This window comes from Serinus canaria, chromosome 11 (assembly GCF_022539315.1).
Source record: "Serinus canaria isolate serCan28SL12 chromosome 11, serCan2020, whole genome shotgun sequence".
NCBI lineage: Eukaryota > Metazoa > Chordata > Aves > Passeriformes > Fringillidae > Serinus > Serinus canaria.
The window spans coordinates 5,782,074-5,806,425 of record NC_066325.1 but is presented as its reverse complement, the minus strand read 5'-3'; the positions used below and the strand labels follow the sequence as shown (position 1 = coordinate 5,806,425).

The 24,352-nt window shown below is 43.1% G+C and overlaps 1 protein-coding gene across 1 annotated transcript in view; it reads right to left on the bottom strand.

Annotated features, from left to right (window-relative positions):
- TSHZ3 (teashirt zinc finger homeobox 3) overlaps window positions 1–23,705 on the bottom strand; it is a 65,624-nt gene extending 41,919 nt beyond the window's left edge. The window contains exon 1 of the mRNA XM_050979008.1: window positions 23,136–23,705. Coding sequence (XP_050834965.1) covers window positions 23,136–23,175 — 40 coding nt within the window. The 5' untranslated portion in view covers window positions 23,176–23,705. The remainder of the gene's footprint in view (window positions 1–23,135) is intronic.
- Between the last annotated feature and the right edge of the window lie 647 nt (window positions 23,706–24,352).

Below are 24,352 nucleotides of genomic sequence, written 5' to 3'. Positions count from 1 at the left end.
TGTCCACGCAAATACATTTTCACATGTGTGCCTGTTTATGGACATTCTAATGCATGGATCATTTGTTTGAAAAATAAAAGTTTGTTTCAAAAGAAAAGAAAAAAGTGCATTTTGAAATATTCTGCAGTTGTGGATTGTTTTCTGGTTATTTTAATTTTTTTTCCCTGAGGAATTTAAAAGATTAATGTCTGCAGTGACATGGAACACAGCGAAACTCCGCAATACTCCTGGGCCTGATTCTGACACCCTGGCTCACAGATCCCCAGATAACCTGATTTTTACAAGCAGCTACCCACTGCAAAGACACAGAATTGTGCCTGCTCCCAGCCCTGCCCAGCACCAGGAGGTGTGAGGCAGAGGCAGCTCCATCCTCCCATGGCTACCCCCAGCTCCCTCCCCATCCTCTCCTCCCGCACCCTTCCCGCTCCATCCAACAGGGCCAGTCATTAGCTGTCTTTCTCAAAAGCAGCCCAGAGCAATCTTTATGCTACTGCACATTATTGTCACTTTATTTTATAACTTATTTGTTTTCATTTCTTCAATTTGCCTCTCGTGGGATTGACCCTTGGTGCAGCACTGACAGACGTGTGTGTGAGATGAGCAAACTTCATCCTTTGGTAGACAGACAGAAATCAATGGAACAAAGACTGCTCTCCAGTACATAATCAGAGCAGAGGGCTGAGGGAAAAAGAATGTGAAAACCAGAAACTGAGTATATACAGAATGGGCACTTGTGTGCCTAATCAAAAACCACACATGGGTGTTGGAATCAGCTCAACCAAATATGACAAAACTTCTCTTCTAAACCACACTGTCATATGTTTTACAGATACCACACAGTTTTCTACATCTCATTTTAGAAATGTTTTTGACCATTTTAATGGGATTATTCTCAAATGCCGATGCACAGAACTGTGTTAAGATTTAGGAGAAAAAAAAATTCTATAAATAATATATGCTACAAAATTAGTTAATATCTCTTCTTACATACAAATGCTAGGGCTAATTCATATCAGAGCTACTTAGGAGTCTAAAAAAGTTTGGCTGATTTTTTTTTTTGACTGTTTCTCAACTGACTTGGACTTTAAGAGGCATATTGCAGGGTGTTTGTGAGAAGAAGTAAAAAAACTTGCCCATGATGCAGCAATTACTGAAATGCCAAGTATCCAAAGTGCTTGACAAGCTGGAATATTAAGATTACTTCCAGGACAATGGCAAATTACGGGGTTCACTTCTTAGTAAATTACACAGGTACCTAATAAAAACACTGCTACAAAACATTGCACTCATGTATATACACCATCTTTCTCTGTAAAAATAGACAGATTGAACAATCTCTACATATAAACCATGCTCCTTTTATATGTGTACATAAAGTATAGGAAATATATGAGTATGCTGTCCTTGAAGTACAATTTTCAGAGAAGCAGACCCAGTCCAGCAATCATATCCACTCTCAATGCAGTCAGTGAGCTAACTGAGAAATCAGGGTCATACTATTTGGCTGCAAAAGTATACATTTAATTGAATATAATAAGTATAATTTGAAACAATTTCAGGAAAAGTATTTTAGTGAAATTGTCAAAAAATCAAGCAGAACAATACGACATAACTTAAGAACATCTATAATTAATAAAAATATTCCTTGCAATTTTCTACCTACATCTGAAAAATAATTCCATTTCTGTATGTACACAGTATGCAGAACCCCTTCCTCTTTTATTTCAGAACTACGTGATTTAAAATAGCTTTTTGGGAAGAGCATGGCTAGATTTGAAAGTGAGACTCGGATGCAAACAGTGACATGAGCAGAAGCCACAGCCACGAGGTCCAAGGCCAGTTTTGGCTCATTTTTACCCAGCTTCCTCAAGCTTTAGCATAGGATATGAGTAATTGTGACAACTGTAACATTAGCTGGTTTGGCTTTCCTTAGACTTTTTCCTCCTTTTCTGTTTCCCAAAGAACTTGATAAGGATTTTTGATTGTTTGTTTTCTTTCCTTTTTAATTTAGAATAACTTGACTATTAAGGCGATTCTTTTTTCTTTGCAGCTGTTTAACTTCCACTTCGGTTTTTGAATTGTAAAACTTAAAAAAGAGATGCCCTCCTTCAACAACTTAAAAATACAAGTTTATTTTTATTTTAACTGCCTTCCTCTTAGATTGAATGACTAAAGATACAGAACATACTGCCAGACCACAGCGAAGGCTAAACACATACAGCAAAACAAAAACTGAATTAGAAATTCCAACTCAAAAGTGTCATCTACAAATCACAATCTCATTACAAAGCTGTGCATTGTAAGCATTAATTCTCAGATTTTTCTGGTGAAGCAAGGCATATCTCTACCTCCCACTACTCCCTGTATTATGGGTTGAAAAACTAAGATATACAAAACTCTGATTTCCCTTTAGAGAAAATTCAGGAATTCCTAGTTCCCAGCATTGTTTATATAACTATTTTTTTTTTAAACACAGAACTGGACACACCACCAAAGCACTGTCAAAATAGGAAAGTTCAAAATCATAGCACTTACTATAAAAAAAAAAAATCACAAAACAAACAAACAAAAAATAAAGCAGATATTCTGAGGCTTGTTTCTCCTGGCAGGCTCTGTAGCTGCCAGTTTCAGAGAGCCAGCCTGACTGGGATTCAGGCTCCTTTGGCAGAATCATGATCAAATGTTCTGGTACAGCCGCCTGGATACAGACAGGGATTCCCTCTTCCTGATGAGGAAGAAGGAATAAATAAAACCCCATTAGATCCCAAATTTAACTAAATTTCTCTGCCTATTTTCAGTCTACCTCAGGAAAAAAGAAAGCAAAAGGTTATGCTGTTGTTTCCTAAGATCCCAGCCTCCTTTGGCTGGCAGTGAACGGACCCACAAACACGAAGCTACACTGTATTTTCTGTATTTTTAAGCTCTATTTTCTGGATATGCAGTGTGTGTAAGAAAGCCCTCAAGTACATTTTTTCAAGGAATGAATATGAATGAAAACAAAAAAATTTAAAAGACTACTGTAAGGGAACTGTGTATTTCACTGAGTACCAATACTCCCTCACACTTCATAAAATGTACATTGAAAAATCATTATTTTGGTGCAGAGACTGACAGACTATGAATAAATCTAATTTCAAGAACTTAATCTCTCACTGCAATATTTTTTTTCCAAAAAAGATGCAAGTTAGGTTTCTTAAACCAGGTATTCCTAGTTTTGATATCTGACTTCATCTCTGTGGTTTCAAGTTTCAGATCCACAAAAGACACATATAATAATATGATAAATATATATATTACTATGCAGGATATGAAGATGTATTTAAACTTCAAAATACCAGCATTTACCAGACACTTTTGACTGAAGGCAGGTTTTGTGAAATTGTTTTCAATAAGCAGGCCTCAGAAAACAGGAGAACCCGATGTCAAAGAATGCATTTCTGACAGTTTGTTAACGTAAATAGTTTGAACAAATAGCTCTTTTTAAAAGTGTCCCTGCTTTCAGGCAAAGCAAGATAATTCAACATTCCAAGTAACAGAAGTTTAGGTAACAATCTAAAGCTGCATCCTCATAAGAGGATTTTATAATGGAGTTGCTGACAGACTGGAGATGCCATTGAGGGCATGGCCACAGCAAAGCTTTAAGGGAATATTTCTTAAAAATATTCTCATGTTATAAAGTCAGTGGGTTTCAGTTCACTGTCAAATTAAAGACATCTTTTTTTATTTTTCATCTCTTATGATAGCTTGTTCATCTTTTTTCCACTGATGTCACCGATATTTCATGAATGCCTTGCTCTTCCTTTTAATGTAATTTACAAAGATGCAAGCACCAAAAGATAATAAAGATAATAGGCAGCGTAGTGTAGCTAAAATGTAACTTCAAACTTCAAGACTGTAGTTGGAATTTATGTTCTTTCTTTCTTTGCCATGTTTTGTCATAGGGAACAGAAGTAGAAAACTCTGTTGAAGGCGTGTTTTGAGAAAATATCATCTATATGCACAGAGAAAAAAAACAGTAGTAGCTTTAGAAGTCCTGGCTTGTTTTGGGGTACCCACTCTGCAGCTGCTAAACACATCAGGTACAAGGCAGCCAGCACATGACTGCCTATGAGCATGCAGACAGGAGCCAGCAAATGGCAGTTTTTACTCATTTTAGCAAAATGTCCATTTTAGACTGCAACAAAGAAAACCAGCAACCAAAGGCAAAAAGCTACTGGGAAAATTACAGATTTGGTAGGGATATTTTCCTGAACTTTGACTGCAGAAATGGGAAACAACCTTGACACAGACAAACACCATCCTCCTTTTATTTTCTTCAGAACTACTCTGAAGGTGAAGAGCATTTTTTTCCATACACAAGAATGTGTAAAACCCACTGATTCAGGACAAAACTATCTGCAGAAGATAAGAACATCTGTAGTGTTCTCCTGCCGCAGTCTAAACAGCGGGCGGCGGGCTCTGCTCCCTCCCTGTGGGTGATAGCAGACAACGTGTGCTCCTGACAATATCATCATTACAAACTTTATTATTGCTTTTGGTATTTCACGAGATGGCTGGCAGGCCCATCGCTCTCCCACGTGTTTCACGGATATTTACTGGATTCCAGTATAACCCAACCTGTTAATGCTTCTGGAATGTATAAACACTGTTAACTGCTAAATTCCCTGTATCAACATTTCAGGCATAACCGTTAAATAAGTTGGTTGCTAACTGTTGAGGAAGATTTTGATTTATTGAGTAAAGTATCATCATGGGATGAAAATCAAGATCACATTTTTAGGAAGACATGACATATTATCCATAACGAGATGCAATTTTGCACTAAAAGAGTAAGGATAAAGAGTGTGTTTTTAGAATAGAATCAACAGACAAATTTGTACAATGCTGTTACCTATTGATACAGACACTTGACTGATAACATTGTCTATTTATAACTTAATACTGTTCTGAATATTAACAAAAGTTTCTTGGCATCCCATTAGTAATCGTTTCATTATTTCAAAACAGATTAAAATACCCCACCTAATTGAATGCCGTCAAACAAAAATCTCCATTCTTGATTGAGACATCACTATTACGTTACATTCCTGTTAAGAAAAACAACTGCTTAGCATCTACTCCCAAATCCTTACAGGTTCTTTAACACAAAAAAGGTTACTCGACAAGATGAGAACCCAGCCAAGAACCGTCTACAAGAATCCGTCAGTATCTACCCTCCATCAACAACCAGCAGAAGCACAACATAAATTATCAGGTAACACAGATGAAATTCTGTTCCTTAAACTGGCACTACAGATCTCAGTGAAAGCCTAACCAAGTCAGTAAAGGAGCAATATTTGATTTCAGTGGGCTTTGGACTGGGTCTGAACAAGAACAAGTGCTGGAAGCATCCATGGCTTGCTCCAACAACCCACAGCAGCACCAACTGCTCCAAACCTTGGCTTCAAGCTCTCAACAACCAGGGCAGTCTGTGGAGTACCTGGAGGTGCAACAACCCCCAGGAAGCTGCAGGCCAGGCTGTGATCCCCCTGCAGCAGGACACTGAAGGTGCTGCCTGGCAAGCACTGGGATGTCCCTGTGTGTCTGCCGGGAAGGGCACGGCTGCAGAGGCTGACCTGGGAAGGGCTGGGCAGCCCCTCGGAGCTTCCCTCCACATTTATGCCCTACAGTGACAGGGAAGCAGGCTCAGGACAGGAGCTGAAGCTCTCCAGACCACACCACGTGAGTTCATTTTTACCCTCCATGGCCTGACCCACGTCACCAGCTGATGCCAAGCTGCTGCTGTGGACCCACGGAAGGACAGAACATCTCCTTCCCCCACGCAGGCAGGTCCCACACTGAATGCAAGCAGGATCCCTGTCACAGCAATGAAAATTCCTTAGCTTAAAAAATTGCCTTTTTAAAGCTTTTTTTTGTGGGGAATCTCGTCTAGAACACACTCCCAGTGATCTGACAGATTTCAATAATTATTACACACAGTTTTTACTCAAAAAATCACACAGGGACATCTCTGCTGGATGTAAGCAGCAGAATCTGGGGGAATCCACAGCATTAATATTTTTACATGTTTCCAGTCTGCTGCTGAGAAGACCCACTCCTGGATGAGAACTCCTTTATGTTGGGTGTGACACAAACATCCAACACACAAAGACATTTCTACTTCAGCAAAGTAAGCAACTACTTCCCATAAAGTGTATCTTCCAGTCCTTACAACAAATCACACCCTCATTTTAACACAAAATTTAACTGTTTCATTTCCTTTTATCAACATTCAGTAAATCAACCATATAAAACGTTTGCAGTGTCTCTAAAAGAAGTTTTTAATTGTAGCCTAATGCAAACACATGGTATTGTTAGCTAAAAAAACACAGCCAGTGAAGATCAAGCAACAAAAGACGTTTTCCTTTGAGAAATGTTAAATATTTCACTTTTTCACGACTGAGCACAAGTTTCTAAAGGATGATAACTTTGTTTTGTAATTTGTTTATTGCTTAATCATGAAGACCAGATTGAGCATTTGAGTCACACAATTTTGTGTTGCACACTCCTACAACAAGAATGTGCTGTAAAATTTTATTTATTTTTTCCTTCACTCAGCTTACTGCTTGCTTGCCCTCCTGCTTATTCAGCTAACCATCTCAAAATGAAATGCAATCACACAGCAAGATTTCACTGCTGCTAGAGTATTTTACACAGAAAACATATAAGCATGAGGAAATAATGCACCACTATTCTCATATATTACATCGGACTATTTTCTAACTAATATAGATAGGAAGCATTTTATTGCAGGCCCAGAGCAAAAACAAAGGAAGACAAGGTATCCTGGGTAAATGATACATTTCAGCAGTTAAAAAACCCACTCACACACTATCTTTGCTGTCTCAAGTTCTACCTTCTACTTTTCAAATATTCTTTCACTAAAACTTGCAGCAAGTCTAGCCCAGTTTTGCCCACCTGGTTTATGTCTCTGCATTTTACTTACAAGATTAAGGTGGTTGCCAGAATTGTACTCTTATGCCCAAACTAATTAAATTAATATGGCAAATGCAAAGGGATTTGGGGGTTAATTAGAAAGCAAGGCATATGTTTAACTCTAAAACAAAGGCACAGTTGTATACCTGATTTTGAAGGCAAGTGAATGAAAGCAACACATGAATTCAGGTATTTCTATTTTAGGGACCATACAGTGGTTTAGATCACTACCTACCAGTCTTTTCTTCTGCATGGCTCTAGTTCTTCCTTCCCTTCTCCTGAAGGCATTTCCAACCCTGCTCCTTCCTCCACAGTTACCCTGGGGATTAAAGCAGTGCCCTGCCTCATGGCTTTTATCTGATGATTCCCTACCTCCAAGGCCATCTGGCTCTGCTCCTGGATTATCAGCTGACACGAGTTAGTCATCATGCACCTACGACAGTAAAACCATTATCTTTCACCCCAGTCATCTCTGAAGAGGTATCCTAGAAAACATGCTGAATAAAACAGGGTACTTTTCATCATATAAATACATACAAATGTATTTTATGCATTTCACTGCAGTGTGGCTTGGACAGTCACTTAGGGAACACCAGGACATCTTCCAAGCTTCAGGTTTAGCTTGCAGGAGACTTTTCTTAAGCACACTGCTGAAAAACTGAAAACTGGAGATAAGAAATATTTCTGTTTCACTGCACAGGCTGGTAGGACTGAAGCCCTAAAATCACCATGCATATAAGAGATGCAACAGCAAGCTACACTGAAAGGAATAAAAAGGACAACTAACCTTAAAAATGTGGAATAAAAAGTCTCTCTTCTCTCAGAAAGCTTCAAAAGGAAATGCATCTCCTCCATCCCTCATGGATCCAGCACACACTAAAGCCAGTGAGAAATGCTTTGGATCTCTGGCAGAGAGCAGGACAGACCTGAGCACTGTCTGGCACAGAGCTGCAGTGTCACAGCCTGGAACAGGCAGGGCATGGGCTGAGGGAAGCCTTGCACATTTACTCAGTTCACGTTCAGCCAAGCACATTATGTGTGTGTGTGTGTGTGTGTATATATATATATATATATATATATATGTATGTATGTATGTATGTATATATCTTTCCTCGAGATATTTTTCTCAGTATACAGGTACCATGTAACTTAGTGGTTCCTACTGAGACACTACATTCTACTTAACACAGTGACTTAAACACTGGCAAATGCTTGATTGTTATTTGACTGTTTATTTTAAACTCCCTTTGCACATTCTTCCACCATTTAAAGCAAAACAGTTTACTATCCGTGCTGGTGTTAATGTTTGACATATTCTGTCCATTTTTCACTTTTCATATGAACAAAAAGGCAATGCAGCTTTACCATATTCAGTACCAAGGTATTTCAAGTTTCTAAACAGTTTTTCCTATACAACTGCAAAAGCAGCTTGTATATGGGGAAGGATGGAGAAGAGGCTAGGACAGAAAAACCCTTTCATAGGATCCAAACTCTTTCACCTGTGCAATAAATATTGTGAATGAGGAACAGCTATTCTGTCTTACCCCAAAACACCATGCATGGAATAGAGACTGGGAAAAATAAGAGGGAAAAGATGCATCTCACCTTGATGAGCAGAGCATTATCACAGGGAACTTTCATATACAATGTGCTAAAAAGTCTCTATCAGACTAAGAATAACCACCTATATTCCAACATGCAGCCATCTATCCATGTGTCTTTTAGCCAACATTTCCTTGATGTCAGCACTATATATCCCTCCATTAGGGAGCTACTGCCACAGTTCCCCTATCAGTAAATAAAACAGTGATCAGCTGAACTGAAATACAGCAAATACTTGAAAAGGTATCAGAGGTCTTGATATGTGAAAAGGAGACAAATCTGCTTCCCAGCTAAAAAGGAAAGAGCTCTTTAGCCATAAACATGTCACCTCCCATGCTGGCAGGGCTATCCCACATTTATTTAATCCACAGAATGTGCCAGAGAAAGCACTGCATTCCTGTACACAAGCACCCCCACATATGCCCTGCACAGGCACAGGGTCCACTCACCTATGACAAAAAAATGCCAGTAATATGTCAGACTGAATTACTATTACATATGGAAGAAAAAGAGTTAGTCCTGCTAAAAAAAATACCTGCCAGCAACTCCAGACAACATCCTAACTTTACATAGAAGCACTGGGCTATCAGCCAAGGGGGGGCTGACTTTGGTTGTGCAGTGCACAGATGACATTTCTCAAGCTAATGCTAATATGCAGTACTATGCTTTTAAAGAGATTTTTTTTTTTTTTTTAATTTCTCACACAAACTTTGGTGAACATGACGTTCTGAGGAATCACTAATATGAAATGTTACTTGAGGACACAGATCTCTCCAAGTCATCCAAGCTAGCTGCAGCCTGAGCTTCCTGCCCCCAGTGTTGGAAGAATAGCTCTATGCAGCAGATGTGTCATACCCAGCTCTCAGATGGCACCCCGTTTCCTTCTTAGCTGCGTTCTCTCCTCCTCTAAGTAAATACTGGAATGATTACAAGTGAAACAGGGTGTGAGAGCAGAAAATGTGATACAGGCTACACACAATTAGCAGAGGAGCTGCTTGTGACACACTGACTCGAAGAACTGTGCAAAGAACACTCGGAGGCATCAGCCGGTGTGAAAGGGATGGTGTGTGCAGAACGGTGTACAAGGTTTTCATCCTGCACTTTAAACTCCCAGTATTTCACAGCCTGAATCCTTGCAAATCTTGCTGATAATCAACACTAATATCTAGTTTTGATATTAAAAGTAAGCGGGTTTGTTCTCCTGGAAGCACAGACTTGAAGTTTCTTTGTTCATTTCTAGAAAACAGGGTAAAGGAAGTATGAAACCAAAAATGGAAAAATACAGAGGGGCAGCTTGGCAGCCACCTCTGCATCACTTCTTACAAAATACTTTGTAAAAAAGAAACACTACTAATGCAATCATCATACCTGCTTTCTCCTGGGATCAGACTATCCACAGACTCCTTCAAAGCCTGAACAAACACCAGAGCTGGGGTTTTTTGGACTACATGGGCCTTTTGCCCAACAATCAATCATAAGACATTGCACTCTCACAAAAATGTTGTGCCACATTTCAGCCTCAGACCCAGCTTTTGGGCAGCAGCAGCAGCACTCAGCTCTGCTCTGCTGGCAGCAGCAGCAGCTCTGACCAGCTGTTCTACACACCCTGGTCAGCACTGCACTACCCAGAAGTGCATTCCTGTGTACCCCAGGCTGAGTGTGCTCTGCTGCACCCACTGCCAGGACACCCAAACTTGGAGGAGTTGGAAACTGGGCTTTGCAGCAGCCTTCTCATCATTCCAGCTACAAATAACTGGAAAATTGCTGGAAAATCAGGGTTCAGAATGGGCTCACAAGAGCCTGTTATTCCTCTGGCTGATTAGAAATGAGATAGGTGCTGCCTGGACACTTCTCCTGTACTGAAGAAAGGACAGTGCTGCAGCCTCACCGAGCTTTGCCTGCCTTGCTGGTGGCAGAGCTTCTGCACTCCAACTCTGCTGCAGGGGACAGCCAAGGAGACAATGCCCTGGAAAGGTGGCCCAGGATGAAAAGGCTGCATGAAAGCCATAGGACCCTCACTTGGACAGACTAACCACACACTCCAGTAACTGCCAGCAAAGATAGTGAAGCTGAAAGAGGCTTAGTGCAAGCATGCAGGAGATTTGTGACAGAAAGTTAGAACTCCATGTCAAGCCTTTCATGCAAACAATAAATATTACTTATGCTCATAATCAGACTTTTCTCCAGCATCGTCTTTGAATGTTGAACCTTTTTCAATTAATTAAAAACTATGCACTGCAGAGTGCATATTTTATCAGCCCTCAGCTGCTTAAGTGTCTAGAAAAGACCAGGCAGTTTTTCTTTTTTCCAGGCAACCCAGAGCAAGTACTTGCAAGGGTCATATCTTTTTAATTATCTTTTCTCTCTTTGATTAATTATTCCGTCTGACAATAGCGTGTTTCTAATGCTATTCACCTGCCTTTGATGATTGACAACTTTTCTGTCTGATTCAAAGCAAACAGCTGCTGCCATGATTGCCTAGCAACCAGGATGTGATGGATGAGCCCCAAAGATGGATGGCTGCAATAAATCATGTCTCCAGCTATAAAACTGAAAAAAGGGATAAGAATAAAAGCGAACAAAAAACAAAACAAGGTTTCTTCCCATGAGTGCACTCAGCTCCTTACCAATTACACCTGAAATGGACTTTGTGTCTATTAATAGCAAAGTTTTCTAATCAGTAAGAATGCAATGATGCCATTTGTATCAAGGTGTGTTTACAATTGTTACAGCAAATTGGCACTTGTACTTCAATTACCTGCTGTGTTACACAAGTGCAGGAGTAGCAGAGCAAAGTTTTACTCTATACTGTTGAAGGCTTTATAGAAAGTATTATGTTTTTTCAGAGTTTTTTCATGGTGTTGGACTTGAATGAAGGGTAAAAACTTGAATTCTCCTCACTTTTGACAACTGAGTGTACCAAAAGTAAATGGAACTGAAAAACTAATTTCTATAAAACACATATAAGGTCGCTGCTGGCTTTAAAAAAAAAAAAAACATTTTACCTAAATGTTTATTAAATGTTGCTGTCATTCCCTTTTGCTAGGAGGGCATCCTGCAATCAAAGAAAAAGTTGATGTGACAAGCAGGATTTCAAAAACACCAGCTACCTGTGCAAATTCAAGACTGATCCAACAAAATAATTTTACCTACTGCTCCTGTGTATCATTTGAGTTTTGTAGGATGCACCAGGCAAGGAACAGTCAATAGTTTGTCAGCTCAGAACAAGTTTAACCAGGCTGGGTATTGCACTTGCCTGAAGGGGCACAAACACCCCAAGTTCTGGCACTGCCTATTGCTGAGGCTGCTCCATTGTTGGAGTGTCTACCTCCTGAAAGTCCCTGCCTGCTCTTCCTAGGAAAGATCTAATTGCCTATAAAAAGCTGTTTCCTTAATTCTTCCAGCAGGTGGGGGTGTCCTGGTTCCAGCAAAAGTGCTTCAAAGAGGGAAGGGATTGCCCTCACTACTTACACAGCCAGGCCATCCACCCTCCAGGAGCACCCTGGACACTTGGGAGCGAACACCAAGGCTCAGAGATTCACAGTCCTGCACGAAGAGCACGAGTGGAAAAGAAATATCTGAATGCTGAAATAATTATGTCCTAGAACCTTCTTTCCTTTGCCATTATGTGGGACCCAGAAAAAAAAAAATAAAAGGTGCATCCTGTTAGCAAAAGGAAGCTGGAGTGTGTTAATCTGTTCACAAGCCCATTTTTATACTGGAAGTGGCAATGCCTGGCAGTGTTACACTGGCTCAGCTACAGTCCTGCTTGTATTTTAGTGTTACACACTGCAAGCCTCTGTGCTCATGCAAAAGGCTGCCTGCATCCTTGCACGGGCCACGGCTTTGTCTACATTCTTTACAATTATTGAAATGCTCCCACTAAAAACTTAACTCTGCCTCTGCCTGTCCCTCTCCCCGTTGTACAAACACGCACACACATACACACACGGAAATCCAGCCCCTAAAACAATTGTAAGGCACTCCTGTAATGACCGGCGAGTATCTGGTAACAAACAATGAGAAAGCAAAGCCATCAATCACAACGTGCACGCCGAGGCCTCCATTCTGTCCCAGCTCATCCAACTCTCAAGTTACAGCTTTACACGGCAAGTCTAAATAATATTCAAAATGATAAATGGCACTATAAGCCTGATATCCATCATCAATCTTTTTTTAAGGAACATCCATCTTCAATAATGCACGTTTGAATCATGTGAAACCAAGAGCTCCCAGATTCATTTACACAACCCCCAGCAAGCTGGTGCTGCTTGAATGATACGTGTCAGCCAGTTTGTCCCAACTGCCAAACTCAAAAAAAAAAAAAGAAAAGGGGGGGGAAAAAAAAAAAGAGAAATGAAGAGAGACTGAGAGAGAAAGAACACAGGAGGGGAAAACCTTCAGGGGGCTGAACAAGGCGACTTAGCAGCTAATATGAGAGCACATCACCTCCTGGGTGAGCGTGGCGGTGCCCCCAGCACAGGCGGGCGCTCGCAGCCCCGCTCTGGCCGGAGCACGCCCAGCACACCCAGCACAGCACAGCCGGAGCGGGAGCTGCCCGGGCCCCCCCGCGCTCCGCTCTGCCAGGGCCGGTGATAAATGACACATGTCATTCTGTCGGGAGGGAAGGGTGGGTCAGTGATGTATGGCTCTGCTGAAAAGGAAATCGACTGTTTGGCATGGCGCGGCTATTCTCCACCAGGATTTAGTTTCAGAACTCTAAAATGAAATCTCCGATGTTTCAAGTGCACGGTTAGGGCAGGCTGACGTGCGGCCGAGGCAGCTCGCTGCCTTTTTTTTTTTTTTCCTTCCCCCCCTCCTTGATTTTTATTTTTTAACCTCTCTCTGCCCTTCGGATTTCAAAAAACTGCTCCACTGACTGGAAACTGCAAAAGAACACACATATATCAAAGTCTTCAATAGTTATGATCCATGATAAAATTTAAATAGGTTGAGGTTTCTATTTTTATTTATTATTGGGGGGGAAAAATGGCATGCAGGCTTGACACAAAAGCAAGATAAAAATTAGCATGTTTGAAGTAATCGTCCCACAGCTTGACATCTGCATAGTAAATTTTAAAGGAAAAAAATGTGTCAGGCAGGCATGAGCTGTTCCCTCCCTCCCCCCCTCTTTCATTAGCTCACTGGCAGGGTGGCACTTCTGAACCTCATTACTGCAGGAGGATTTATGAAGCTGAACCCAATGGCAAAGAAAAGGCATCTGTCAATAATTGTAGGGAGCTGCACTCACAGCTTTGAAATCTCATTAAGTATGCAGTTATCAGGCATAAAGATCAAAAACATTACTCAACTCCGACAGAATCTTATGGAGGAACATTAATTAGCAACAGGCCTACAGTACAAAAAAAAAAAAAAAAAACCAGACTTCCTCTCACACCTGCCCAACCCACAAACCAAAAGAAACACTCCTCCTCCCTCCAGAAAAAAATAATTCCCAGCATCTGAGACTGATCAAGTACATGAAACAAGAGAGAGGAAAAAAAAAAATCCAGTTGAGACAGTCTTGGCGGTGAAGAGAGAAAAGGAAGAAGCTGTCAAAGTTGAGAAGGATGTCAGCACTGGCCCTGATTACAAGGGCCTATACAGTTCCCAGGCCTTTTATCATCCCTGCCATCAAAAACAGACTCTGTGTCACAGATGGATGACTGATGGCTGCCAGTCTGGAGCAGCCTGGCCAAGCCTCCTGGAGGCCCCTGCTGCGATCTGGCCCTCCAGCAACAGGCTTGACCTAGCAGGGAAAGGGCTGCCGGCAGCGAGCCCAGTCCCAGAGACACTCAGAAACAGCACCCTGTTCTGTTCTTCCCCAGAACAATCCAGCGAGAGCTTGGTCAGGGTTTGTTTGTTCAGCTTACAGAAGTTAAATGTAATACTGCTGCTCGCCACGCAAAGCTGTGCATTATTTGAAAATAACCCCAGCAAAAAAAAAAAAAAAAAAAAATTAAAAAATAATTAAATAAAACCTCTTCTTTGTCCACACGAAATGTATTTTTCTAATCCTGTTTATAGTTTGCATTTTCACCACAATTTGCACGCTCAATTGCGTAGAAAATACATGAGAGAGAAATATAAATTTGGGGGGAAACATACAAATTCATAGGCGAAGCTGGACCATAAAACCAAGTGACCTTTGCAACATTAAGTATTGTGTGCAACTAATTAAGAACTATGGCCATATTAACATTTTTTGTTACAGAATCAAGGATATCAGCTACACAGCTTAACCCATTGCACATATTTTTTTCATTTCCTCCCTATCAAAAACTGTGTTTGCAAACAATAACTCAAAGCTACTTGTTAAAAAAAAAAGAAAAAAAGAAAAAAAAGGAAAAAAGCAGGAGGAGGGAAATCACCTTCTGTAGTCTTTTTCCCACTTGGGACCATGCCTGAAAAACTCCCTCTCTAGTTACATGCTACCTTTCATACATTTTATATTTCCCATAATTTTGCGCTACAAAGAAGCTTTCCACTGTACAGTTCCATTCCTGTGTTATTTCCTATGTCCTGGGTTTTGATATAATGTACATATTTGTCTCTCATTTCATGAAATATACAGTGATATTTATGTCTCACTTGTAGCCACACTGAAGATTGGCTTCTTAATGAACTACATCTTTAATACCGCACAGAGTCAGGGATATTCGCACGCACACACAAGACAACCTGCCTGTCAAAATCTTTTCAATATCTGAAATTAATTCATTTACTAAAGTAATGTACTTAAAAAAAATAAAAAAATCTTAGCTCTGACAAAATATGGAAGCGGAGGTTCTGCTGTGAACAAGATTTTTTAAAGAATTTTAGAAAAAGTGTTACAATAAGGTGTTTATATTTTTCCGTATGCTTACCATATTACTTTTATTATGTGTAGCATCAAAGTGATTATAGCAATTACATCTAACAGAATTAATTATAGAACATCCCATCATTTTGAAATACATAATGCATTAGAGGTAAGCCAAAGAAAGAAAACATCTTGACTGTGGTTACTATTGTTGGAGTATTTTTTTCTTTAAGCATGAAGGCGAAACCAAAGTAGGAAGAAACACAGAGAAACGGTGGGGTAACAGTGAAATGTTAACTACAAAAATCTGAATATCAAGGCAGGTACGTTTTTTACTAGCAATAGTAACCTGTGCAAAGCTGCGCTAGCACAAATATCCGTGTAAAATCCATTAGAGTTTTTAATCACAAAATATGGAAACTAGCCAATTCACCTAACCAATGTGTTAGTACATAAAGACAAGAGTGTATGAGTGAAAGAGTTACAAGCCTTTACGTATGCAAAATAAATTCACTCAAAGCTTCATTAATATTAATTTAAATTCAGAACCCATTTACATTAAATTGTTCATTAAAAATTGCCTATTTTATGCAACATGCATTCCGCAAAGAACACATAGGAAACCGAAACAGAGGGCTCAATTTAATGATGGAAATATCAAAAGTAAATGAATTTGGATCATTCCAAACGAATTCTAAAGCAGCCCTCCGCTCCGTGCCAGTGCGCGAAGTTTGGCGGGAGTTTGGCGGAAGGGCAGGGAAACCTCCTGGCTTCCCCCTCACCAAGGCTTGGCCGCCGCCCTTCCCACCTCCCCAGCACCACAGAGCCTTGCTAAAACGGGAATCATTTATGGACAGGACCTAAAAGCCAGTCCCGTGACAATGGTCACTGAGTGTGAGCACACCGGGCCGCCTCCGAACTTGGATGGATTGCCAGCGCTGCCGGGCGGAGCTGCCCAAACGCCGCGCCAAGGGATGGCAGCTGGAGGTGAGGCGGGCTGCCCATGGAGCCTCCTCACTGGCAAACTCCCACACCAACAAGCACAGTCAACTTACGTGATTCCCAACAGCTGCTCTGAACGAAGAAAAGAGAGTCATAATTAATAACATGTGTCCTGACAGAGTTAATTAATAATTTATAATTAAGTCTAAAATACGAACTTAGATTATTCTTGAAGAGTTGTCCCTTTACAGCCCGAAGAGGCCAGGTAATGGCATTGGCAAAGAGCTTTCAGATATTTTATGATCCTCTGGTAACTCTTTCCCTACTCTCCCTCCACCTCCAGGGGGAAAAAAACCCTTTGAACATTTTCTGAGAAATATCTTAAAGTTGATGCCTGCAATGAGAAGTGTTTAAATTCTGCAGATTGGCTCTCTGCTGAGATGACCAAAATATCTTTCAGGCGCAAAATCAGGCAAATGCAGTAGGATGAATCTCGCAGTCTCTGAAATTAAGCCCTACTTATTTCAACTCTTTCAGTTCTTTTTATGAAAATGGTAACAAACAATTTCAAGCTCTGACAATGTTCTATTCTACATTATTGTACTTAAGAAAACTACAATACAATCTTTCATGGACTATGCTTTAAATCCTTTGAGCCAATTTTCATGCTTTATTTTTTTTTTTTTTGTTATGTTGAAATCAGGAAAAATCAATTGCACAAATTTTTTTCCATCCTCCTGCTTTAGGTTATGACATATACACGCACAAAAAAGCAACGCATCCATTGTTTAGTGGGATTTTTAAAATTAATTTAATGTCTAACTGCAAATGCTGGAAACTAGAATTAATCTGTCTGGATAAAAAAAGGCTTACAGACATTTAAATGCATGTATCGGGACACTTTATCAACCTAACATAAAATTGTCATCTTATCTTATTATATGACTATTTTATGCATGTGTCAAAGAATTTGAAAATGAATGCCTGTCTATTCACTCTAATTACAACTGCATATTATCTGTCTGGATGTACCAGTCCATATCATTGTTACCAAATACAATATATTGTATTCACCTTTCATTTTTAACTTAAGGCTGATAAACCACAATTTGGGCGTAACTAAATTTTAAAAAAATTACCAAACACACGGAGAAGAACAAAAAAAAAAAAAAATCAGACTAAAACACCTGAGGTAGATTGTTTAGTAAATGATGCTGAAGTATTTCACAGATAAGATAACACGTGACTACTCAGCAACTATGTTATTTTTGGTGTTGTATCATAACCATACACACACATACACTCCTACTTGACAATGCAACACTTCAGGCATCTCAATACCTGATCCACTAGCAGCACCTTGAAAACAGGGCTGTGTTAAAATCTGACAATCTGTATTTGGATTCTCTAGGAAGCAGTCACGACATTGGATTAAAATATGGATTACTACAGCATAAAGGCAGCAGTGCCAAGGTTTGCTCAGAAAGATAACACGTAGGTTACTTTACGTCCTGGCAGATGATTTCTTTTCATTCACTCTGTACCACCATATGTTTCTGCATAAGCGTGCACGTAGCACGCTTAAAAATGTACCCCACACTTCACCCTGAAGGTGATCTTTTCTATACAGTTTCCACTAATCCTGGAAGCAAGGCTGACAAAAAGGACCCACTCTAATCCTGCTAACTCACCCTAGCTTCACTGCATTTCCCATAACCCTGCAGCAGTCACAATTCATTCTAATCACTTTACAAAACAATCTTTAGTAAAAAGAGGAAAAATGCAGACTTGTAAGCCAATTTAAGAAATAACTGCTGATACATCAGTTATTGACTATTTCACTCCTGCTCATGATAGTGCTCAAGGCAAAACCGAGAACAAAATGACAACATCAACCGCACGCAATAAACTGTGGCCCAGGAGAGCACTGAAGCCCTAATTGACAGCTGTCAAGCTAATGGGAGAAATGGCAGCTGATTCTGGAAAATTCTGTTTTCCAGGCAGATATTCAGGGGAATCTATCAAGCCTTTTTATATTTATGCCCCTTTTTCTTTTTTTTTTCTCCTTTTTTTTTTCCTTTTTTTTTTTTTTTTGCATTGTTCCTTCACACTTTGCCGGGAAAAAAAAAAAAAAAAAAAAAAAAAAGCAGAGGACAGCCATAACTAATCATTTTGTCAGCTTGCTGCTAGGAAGAATCTCTGCCCAACAGAGAAATATGTGGCAGGTTTGGAGGCAAATAACATACCAAGGGCTGACACTGCAAGTACCTTTATAGGTAGCCTACTTTATCGCTACATTTACTTTTGGGGTATGTATGTAGTTGCAAGCAATTGCCATAAATTAAAGCGAGCGTTCGAGTTGCCGGAGTCAGAGCTGAGCTGCCTGGAAATCTGGCGGCACAACCTGTGTGCCATCTTGCATCTGCTTGCTGTGCTGCACCCCCAGCCCCACGCTGGAGGGGCCGAGGGCTGGCACCCGAGTCCCTGGGAAGTGGAAGTGCTCCGCTCCTCTGAGGCATCAATTCCATGAATTTCAGTGCTCACACTGACCAGGTGCAGCTTTTGAATGCAAGCGCAGAAGTTGGGAAGAGCCTCAAGCATGCAGCAATCTCTAGGATTTAAAACATACTATGCAAAAAAAAAAAAAAAAAAAAACAAAAACAAAACCAAACAACCGTAGGCCCAGGTTTGTTTGGGTTTTTTTTTTTTTTTTCCCAGAGCCTTGAAAACTCGGTGCAGTTGTCTGTTACTGTTTCCTTAAATACATAAATATGTGATTCCAGCAAACAACTAGCTCCCAATCCCTCCTCACAAGGTATGTACACAAAATATGTATTAAGTAATTTCTGTCAGTAGGAAGTACATTTTCTTGATCTTTTAAATAGGTTTCTAAAAAAGCTGCAAGTGAAAGCTATAATTTAAGGATAGATAATTATTGTTTGCATGAACAAGACTGGCCTCTATTAATACAGTATCTTAGTTTCCCCAGACAGTAGCCTCTAACTGGTAAATATACCTTCTTTCTCCTGACTTACATGACAGAAGTCTCTGGAGCAGCAGTCCTGACTATCTTCTTCCTTTAACAGGTGAGGAATAAAATTGCAATCCCTGACTCTCCTTCCCAAATTTACCTATGATATTCAGCTGAGTCTCAAAGCAAACAAAGTGAAATTATCATTTTTACAGATTCTTGATTCTCAGAGACAGCTTTAGTCTTCCACAGTGTGGTGTTAACACTTGGGCTAGACATAAAGAATTTGTGCACCTGTCTGTTATGTCTGCGAGCTCTGTGCTGCTGAGAGTTCTTTGTTGTTGTTATTCTACTCCAGACCATTAAAAGGGTCCTAATTCCTATGACATGATTATCCAGGTACCAAAGCCCATTTGTCACCTGCAGCAGAAAATTGAGTTAATGCACAACTAAAGGCAACCAGGACTGTGTAATATCAACTTGATTACATCAAACTAGCTGCAAACCTAATTCTGCTGGATGACACTGCGTGGAGCTTGTCATCTCCAATCATTAAAGCTGTCAGGAATCCATCAGGTTTACAGCTAATTAGGTGAACACTAATGAAGCTGGCAAAACAACTTTTCTTTTTTTATGGCTGAGCGGACCTTTCAGTTTGGAGAAAAAAAATTCTCGAGTATTCTCAAGGTTGCTGGGGACTGGATTTCCTGAGTTACCAATCAGCAGACATCTTTAATTCTCCCCCCACCACCACCTTTTTTTCTCTCTCAGTACCAAGCAATCAATTTGTCATCACTCTCAGTATGCCACAAAAGCAGTCATGAACCTTATAACTCGCAGCTCTCAAGCCAAAAAGGGGGGGGAAAAAAAAGTAAGTTTCTTCTGTCTTAAAATAAAACACCTCATACAGCTCACTTATTTATCTTCATGCACTTATCAACAGCATGAATGTTCTTGTTTTTTCACTCTTGTCAAATAAGTAGCCCTTCAGTCATTCTGCATCCCCCATATCCATTAGGCAGAGGCATTTTGATAAAGTAAAGCCAAAGCTAGTGTATGGGAAAGAATGAAAGCACTCACTCTGCCAACTTCTGATTGACCATTAAGCTATTGATGAATGTGCCTGTCAGGAGAGAGACAATTAAATCAAATATGAAACAAAGTCGTTTTGACGGGTCATTTTGATAGAGCAAAACCATTCTTCCATCTCCTATTAGTCCTGCAGTCAAGTTTTTGTAATGAATATTTCTTAACTAACCTGTTATTTCTTAGCTGTTTTTTAAGGTGTCAAAAAAAAAAGCCTTTGCTTTTACTGCTATTAGAAAAAGTAACATTTCCAATGTGACCAATAAAAGCAGCATCTCAGTGGGAAGCAATTATATACAATACTAAATGTTTAATGTGGCTATCAAAAAGCTAAAAGTTTAAAGAGATTACACTTCTGCTAAATATGAAAGATAGATCGCGTATCATGGATGATTCACTTGAGAAAGGAGGGAGAGACAGAGTGGTGGAGGGAGAGAAGGATACCTCAGAATGTGTGTTTAGTGCAGAAACATTTTCTTCCAGTCTGTGGAGAGAGAGCCCAGTTCACAGCAGAGTCGAAAATGGAAAAGCACATGGAAAATCTAGATTTTGCAGAACTAAATTCACATTACAAAATAGAATTTCCCAAGTATCAGGAAAAGTTCACCTCTGTCATTTTTCTAGAAAATAGTTATTTGATGGCACGGGCCAGAAAAGCAAAATATTATCATGAAGTATTTGGCTACGATATTGTTTGCTAGATGCTATCACCACCGCACTGAGAAACTTTCCAAACTTTCTAGCTGTTTGTATGAGGGGTAAGACGGCTGGGAAGTCTATTTCCCTATTTCAAAAGTCCTGCCCGAACACATGTGGCTGTCCAAGAGGAGAAGAAAGGAAACATGCACGTTGTTATTTACAATTTGTGTCACTCCCAGAGCCCCTTGCTGTTTACTAAACCCAAACCACCCCACTCGGAGAAGCTGTCAGGCAGTGTGGGAGCACTTCTGAACTCCAGCAAGCCCAGGCTGCAGGACTGACTGACTCCCTGCTCCACGCTGTCCCTAGCCCAGGCTGCAGGACTGACTCCCTGCTCCACGCTGTCCCTAGCCCAGGCTGCAGGACTGACTCCCTGCTCCACGCTGTCCCTAGCCCAGGCTGCAGGACTGACTGACTCCCTGCTCCACGCTGTCCCTAGCCCAGGCTGCAGGACTGACTCCCTGCTCCACGCTGTCCCTAGCCCAGGCTGCAGGACTGACTCCCTGCTCCACGCTGTCCCTAGCCCAGCCACATCCGCGCTGCCAGGGATGCTCCGCAGAGCTTCCCCAGCGCCTCTCGGGGCTGCTCCAGCCCGGCCCCCCGAGGCTGTCCCCGGGCAGAGCTGTCCGTGCCCCCGGCCCTGGTGGCCCTGGTGGCCCTGGTGGCCCTGGTGGCCCTGGCGGCCCGGCCCAGAGGTGGCACCGCTCGCCAGGAGCCCCTCAAGTTGCGCTCACAGAGTTGACAGGCCACGTGTGACGTCACCGAGTCTGGCGTTACCATGGCAAGTGATTTATTGATGTTTATCGGGAATGAATAGATCAAAGGCTGCCAGATGACAGGCGATCAATCAGACATCAAATCAAGGATGGCAACAGGCCAAGGAAACCTTTTCCAGCCCACATATCCCCAACTAAGGATTACTGTAAAATCATGTGGGGCTTTTCTTCTACTGTTTTCTTTTCAATTTGGCTTTTCCAAAAAAATACTGCTTAAGTTTAACAGGAGTTGACATTTCTGGCAAAAGGAAAACAAGCCAAACAAACAAAAAACCTCACCAGCACAAAGCCTCGAAAAGTAATTCTAAAAAGGAAAAAAGAAACCAGTGGAAATTGTAAAGGCACTATCAGAAACATTCACCAGTCACTTGACAATACACAGACCCTTTTTCTTTTTTTTTTTTTTCCTCCTTTGGTTTACTTTGCAGCTTCTCCTCTGGACTCATTTATAAATAAGAAATCAATAGGGTTAACAGAAGAGGCTACCAAAGAAAGTGACCAACTAGGACGGTCTGTCTGTCCGGCAGAGACATCTCCAGTGCAGAACAAGGGCAGAAGAGAAAAAGGTAAAAGTTGGGCAAAGGAACCAGTTCTGGGCTTGGATGTCCAACTAACGCTGCAGAGCCTCCAAATCACTTTGTCCCTGCCACTTCATTCACAGCGTGCCATATTTTTATACATGCCTTCTCTCTTTTTTTATAGGAAAGAAAAATTAAATAGAAAGAGTATTTTCCCTGGCTTTCACAAACCATTTGCCTGTGAGGGAAGGGGATGTAGAAGAATGAAGACTACGAGGGAGAGAAGCAAAGTAGGTGCCAAAGTACGGGCTGGAAATAACCAAAATTCGCCTCCTGCTTCCCCCAGCCCCGGAGTGACACCGACCATACGAGCTCCAGCAGTGTGTGCCCGCACACAACCGCGGCCCCTCGCACAGGGTTACCCCCAGAACGGAGCCGGGCGATGGCAGAGTTCGGAATAAATCAAAGTGGGCACCAAAAGTGGGGAACGGGCTTTCACGCGCCCCCCACCCCAAAGAAAAAAAAATAAATGAAATCCCCCCCCCCAGCCCCCAGCCCCCAGCCCGGCGCTGTGCCTCAGCCCGGGAGTCGCTCGGCAGAGCCCTCGGCAGCGGCGGGCAGCGGGGCAGGAGCGGGGCGCGGAGCGGCGGCGGAGCCCGCCGGGAGCCGGTTATGAAAGAGACGGAGGGAAGCGAGAGGAGAAGCCAGCGGCCGCGCAGGGAAGGGAAGGGAAGGCAGGGAAGGAAGGGAAGCGGCTCTCGTACCTGCTGCGCGCCGGGGCGCTTGCTGCTTCCTCCTCGGCATGCTGGGCTCCTGCGGGCGCCGGCGGGGGGGGGCAGCCGGGGCGCGGGGGTGGGAAGAGTTGCCTCAGCCCCAGAGATCCGGTGAGCTGCTCCAGCCTCGGCGCGAGGGCTGGGTCGGGGATATATTTTTTGTTGCTGTGCATACACGATGCCGAGTAGGAGGAGGAGGCGGCGGCGGAGGAGGAGGAGGCGGCACAGAGGAGAGGACAGCCCTGCTGCTGCTGCTGCTGCTGCTGGCAGAAGAGGGGGGAAGTTTGACAAATCGCCCCGGAGGAAGGAGGAGGGGAAGCCCCCCGAAGAGGTGTGCGGGCGGGAGGGCTGGGGAGAGCTCGCAGTCCCCCCCACCCCGCCCTGCGCCCCCGGTGCCTGGCCGGGCTGGGAGATCACGGCATAAAGACAGGGGATCTCTTGGCCGGAGCCGGCGGAGCCTCAGCCTGCGCTCTCCACTCCCGGCTCGGCGCTGGAGCGGCGGCGGCGGCAACAGGCGAAGCTTGAAGGGAAACGAGATGATCGCGGTGTCACTCAAACTGCTCCGCCGAGGGGGAGCGGGGCACCGCCGCCGCCCGCCCCGGGCCGCGCCTTCACTCAGCGCGCATCGCCCGCCGGACCGGGCACGGGGGCGGGCAGGGGTCTGCTCCGCCGGCCGGGGAGACCCCCTCGCCGCGCCCCCTCCGCCACCCAACTTCGCCCGCCGCCGGCGCCGTTCTCCCGAGCCGCCCGCGGCGGAGGGAGGGCTGGCCGGACAGGGACAGGCAGGGAAGCCCGCCGGGCTCCGCGCCGCTCGCCCCGCTCCCCGCCGCAGCCCTTCCCTTTCCGCCCCCGCGCGCACCCGTTCCCCGCCGGAGCCCCCCGCAGCCATCGCCTCCCGCCACGCCGGGGCACGGGACCCCCTTCCCCGCCGCCCCCGCGCCCCCGGCGACGAGGGCCCGGCCCACCGCTCCATCCCGGCCGCCCCGCGCGGTGACAGCGGCGGCGGCCCCGGCTCCCCGCCGCGCCCCGCAGCGCTGCCCGCCCCGGCCGCACTCACCGGCGCGCCGCCCGCCCGCCGGCACATCCAGCCCGCCGGCTCCCACCTGGCTGGCGCCGCGGCCGCCGCGCTCCGCTCCGCGCCTGCGGGCGGGCGGTGTCGGGGCCGCCCCGGCCGGCGGCCGCTGTCGGCGGCGCCTCCGCCAGCGGAG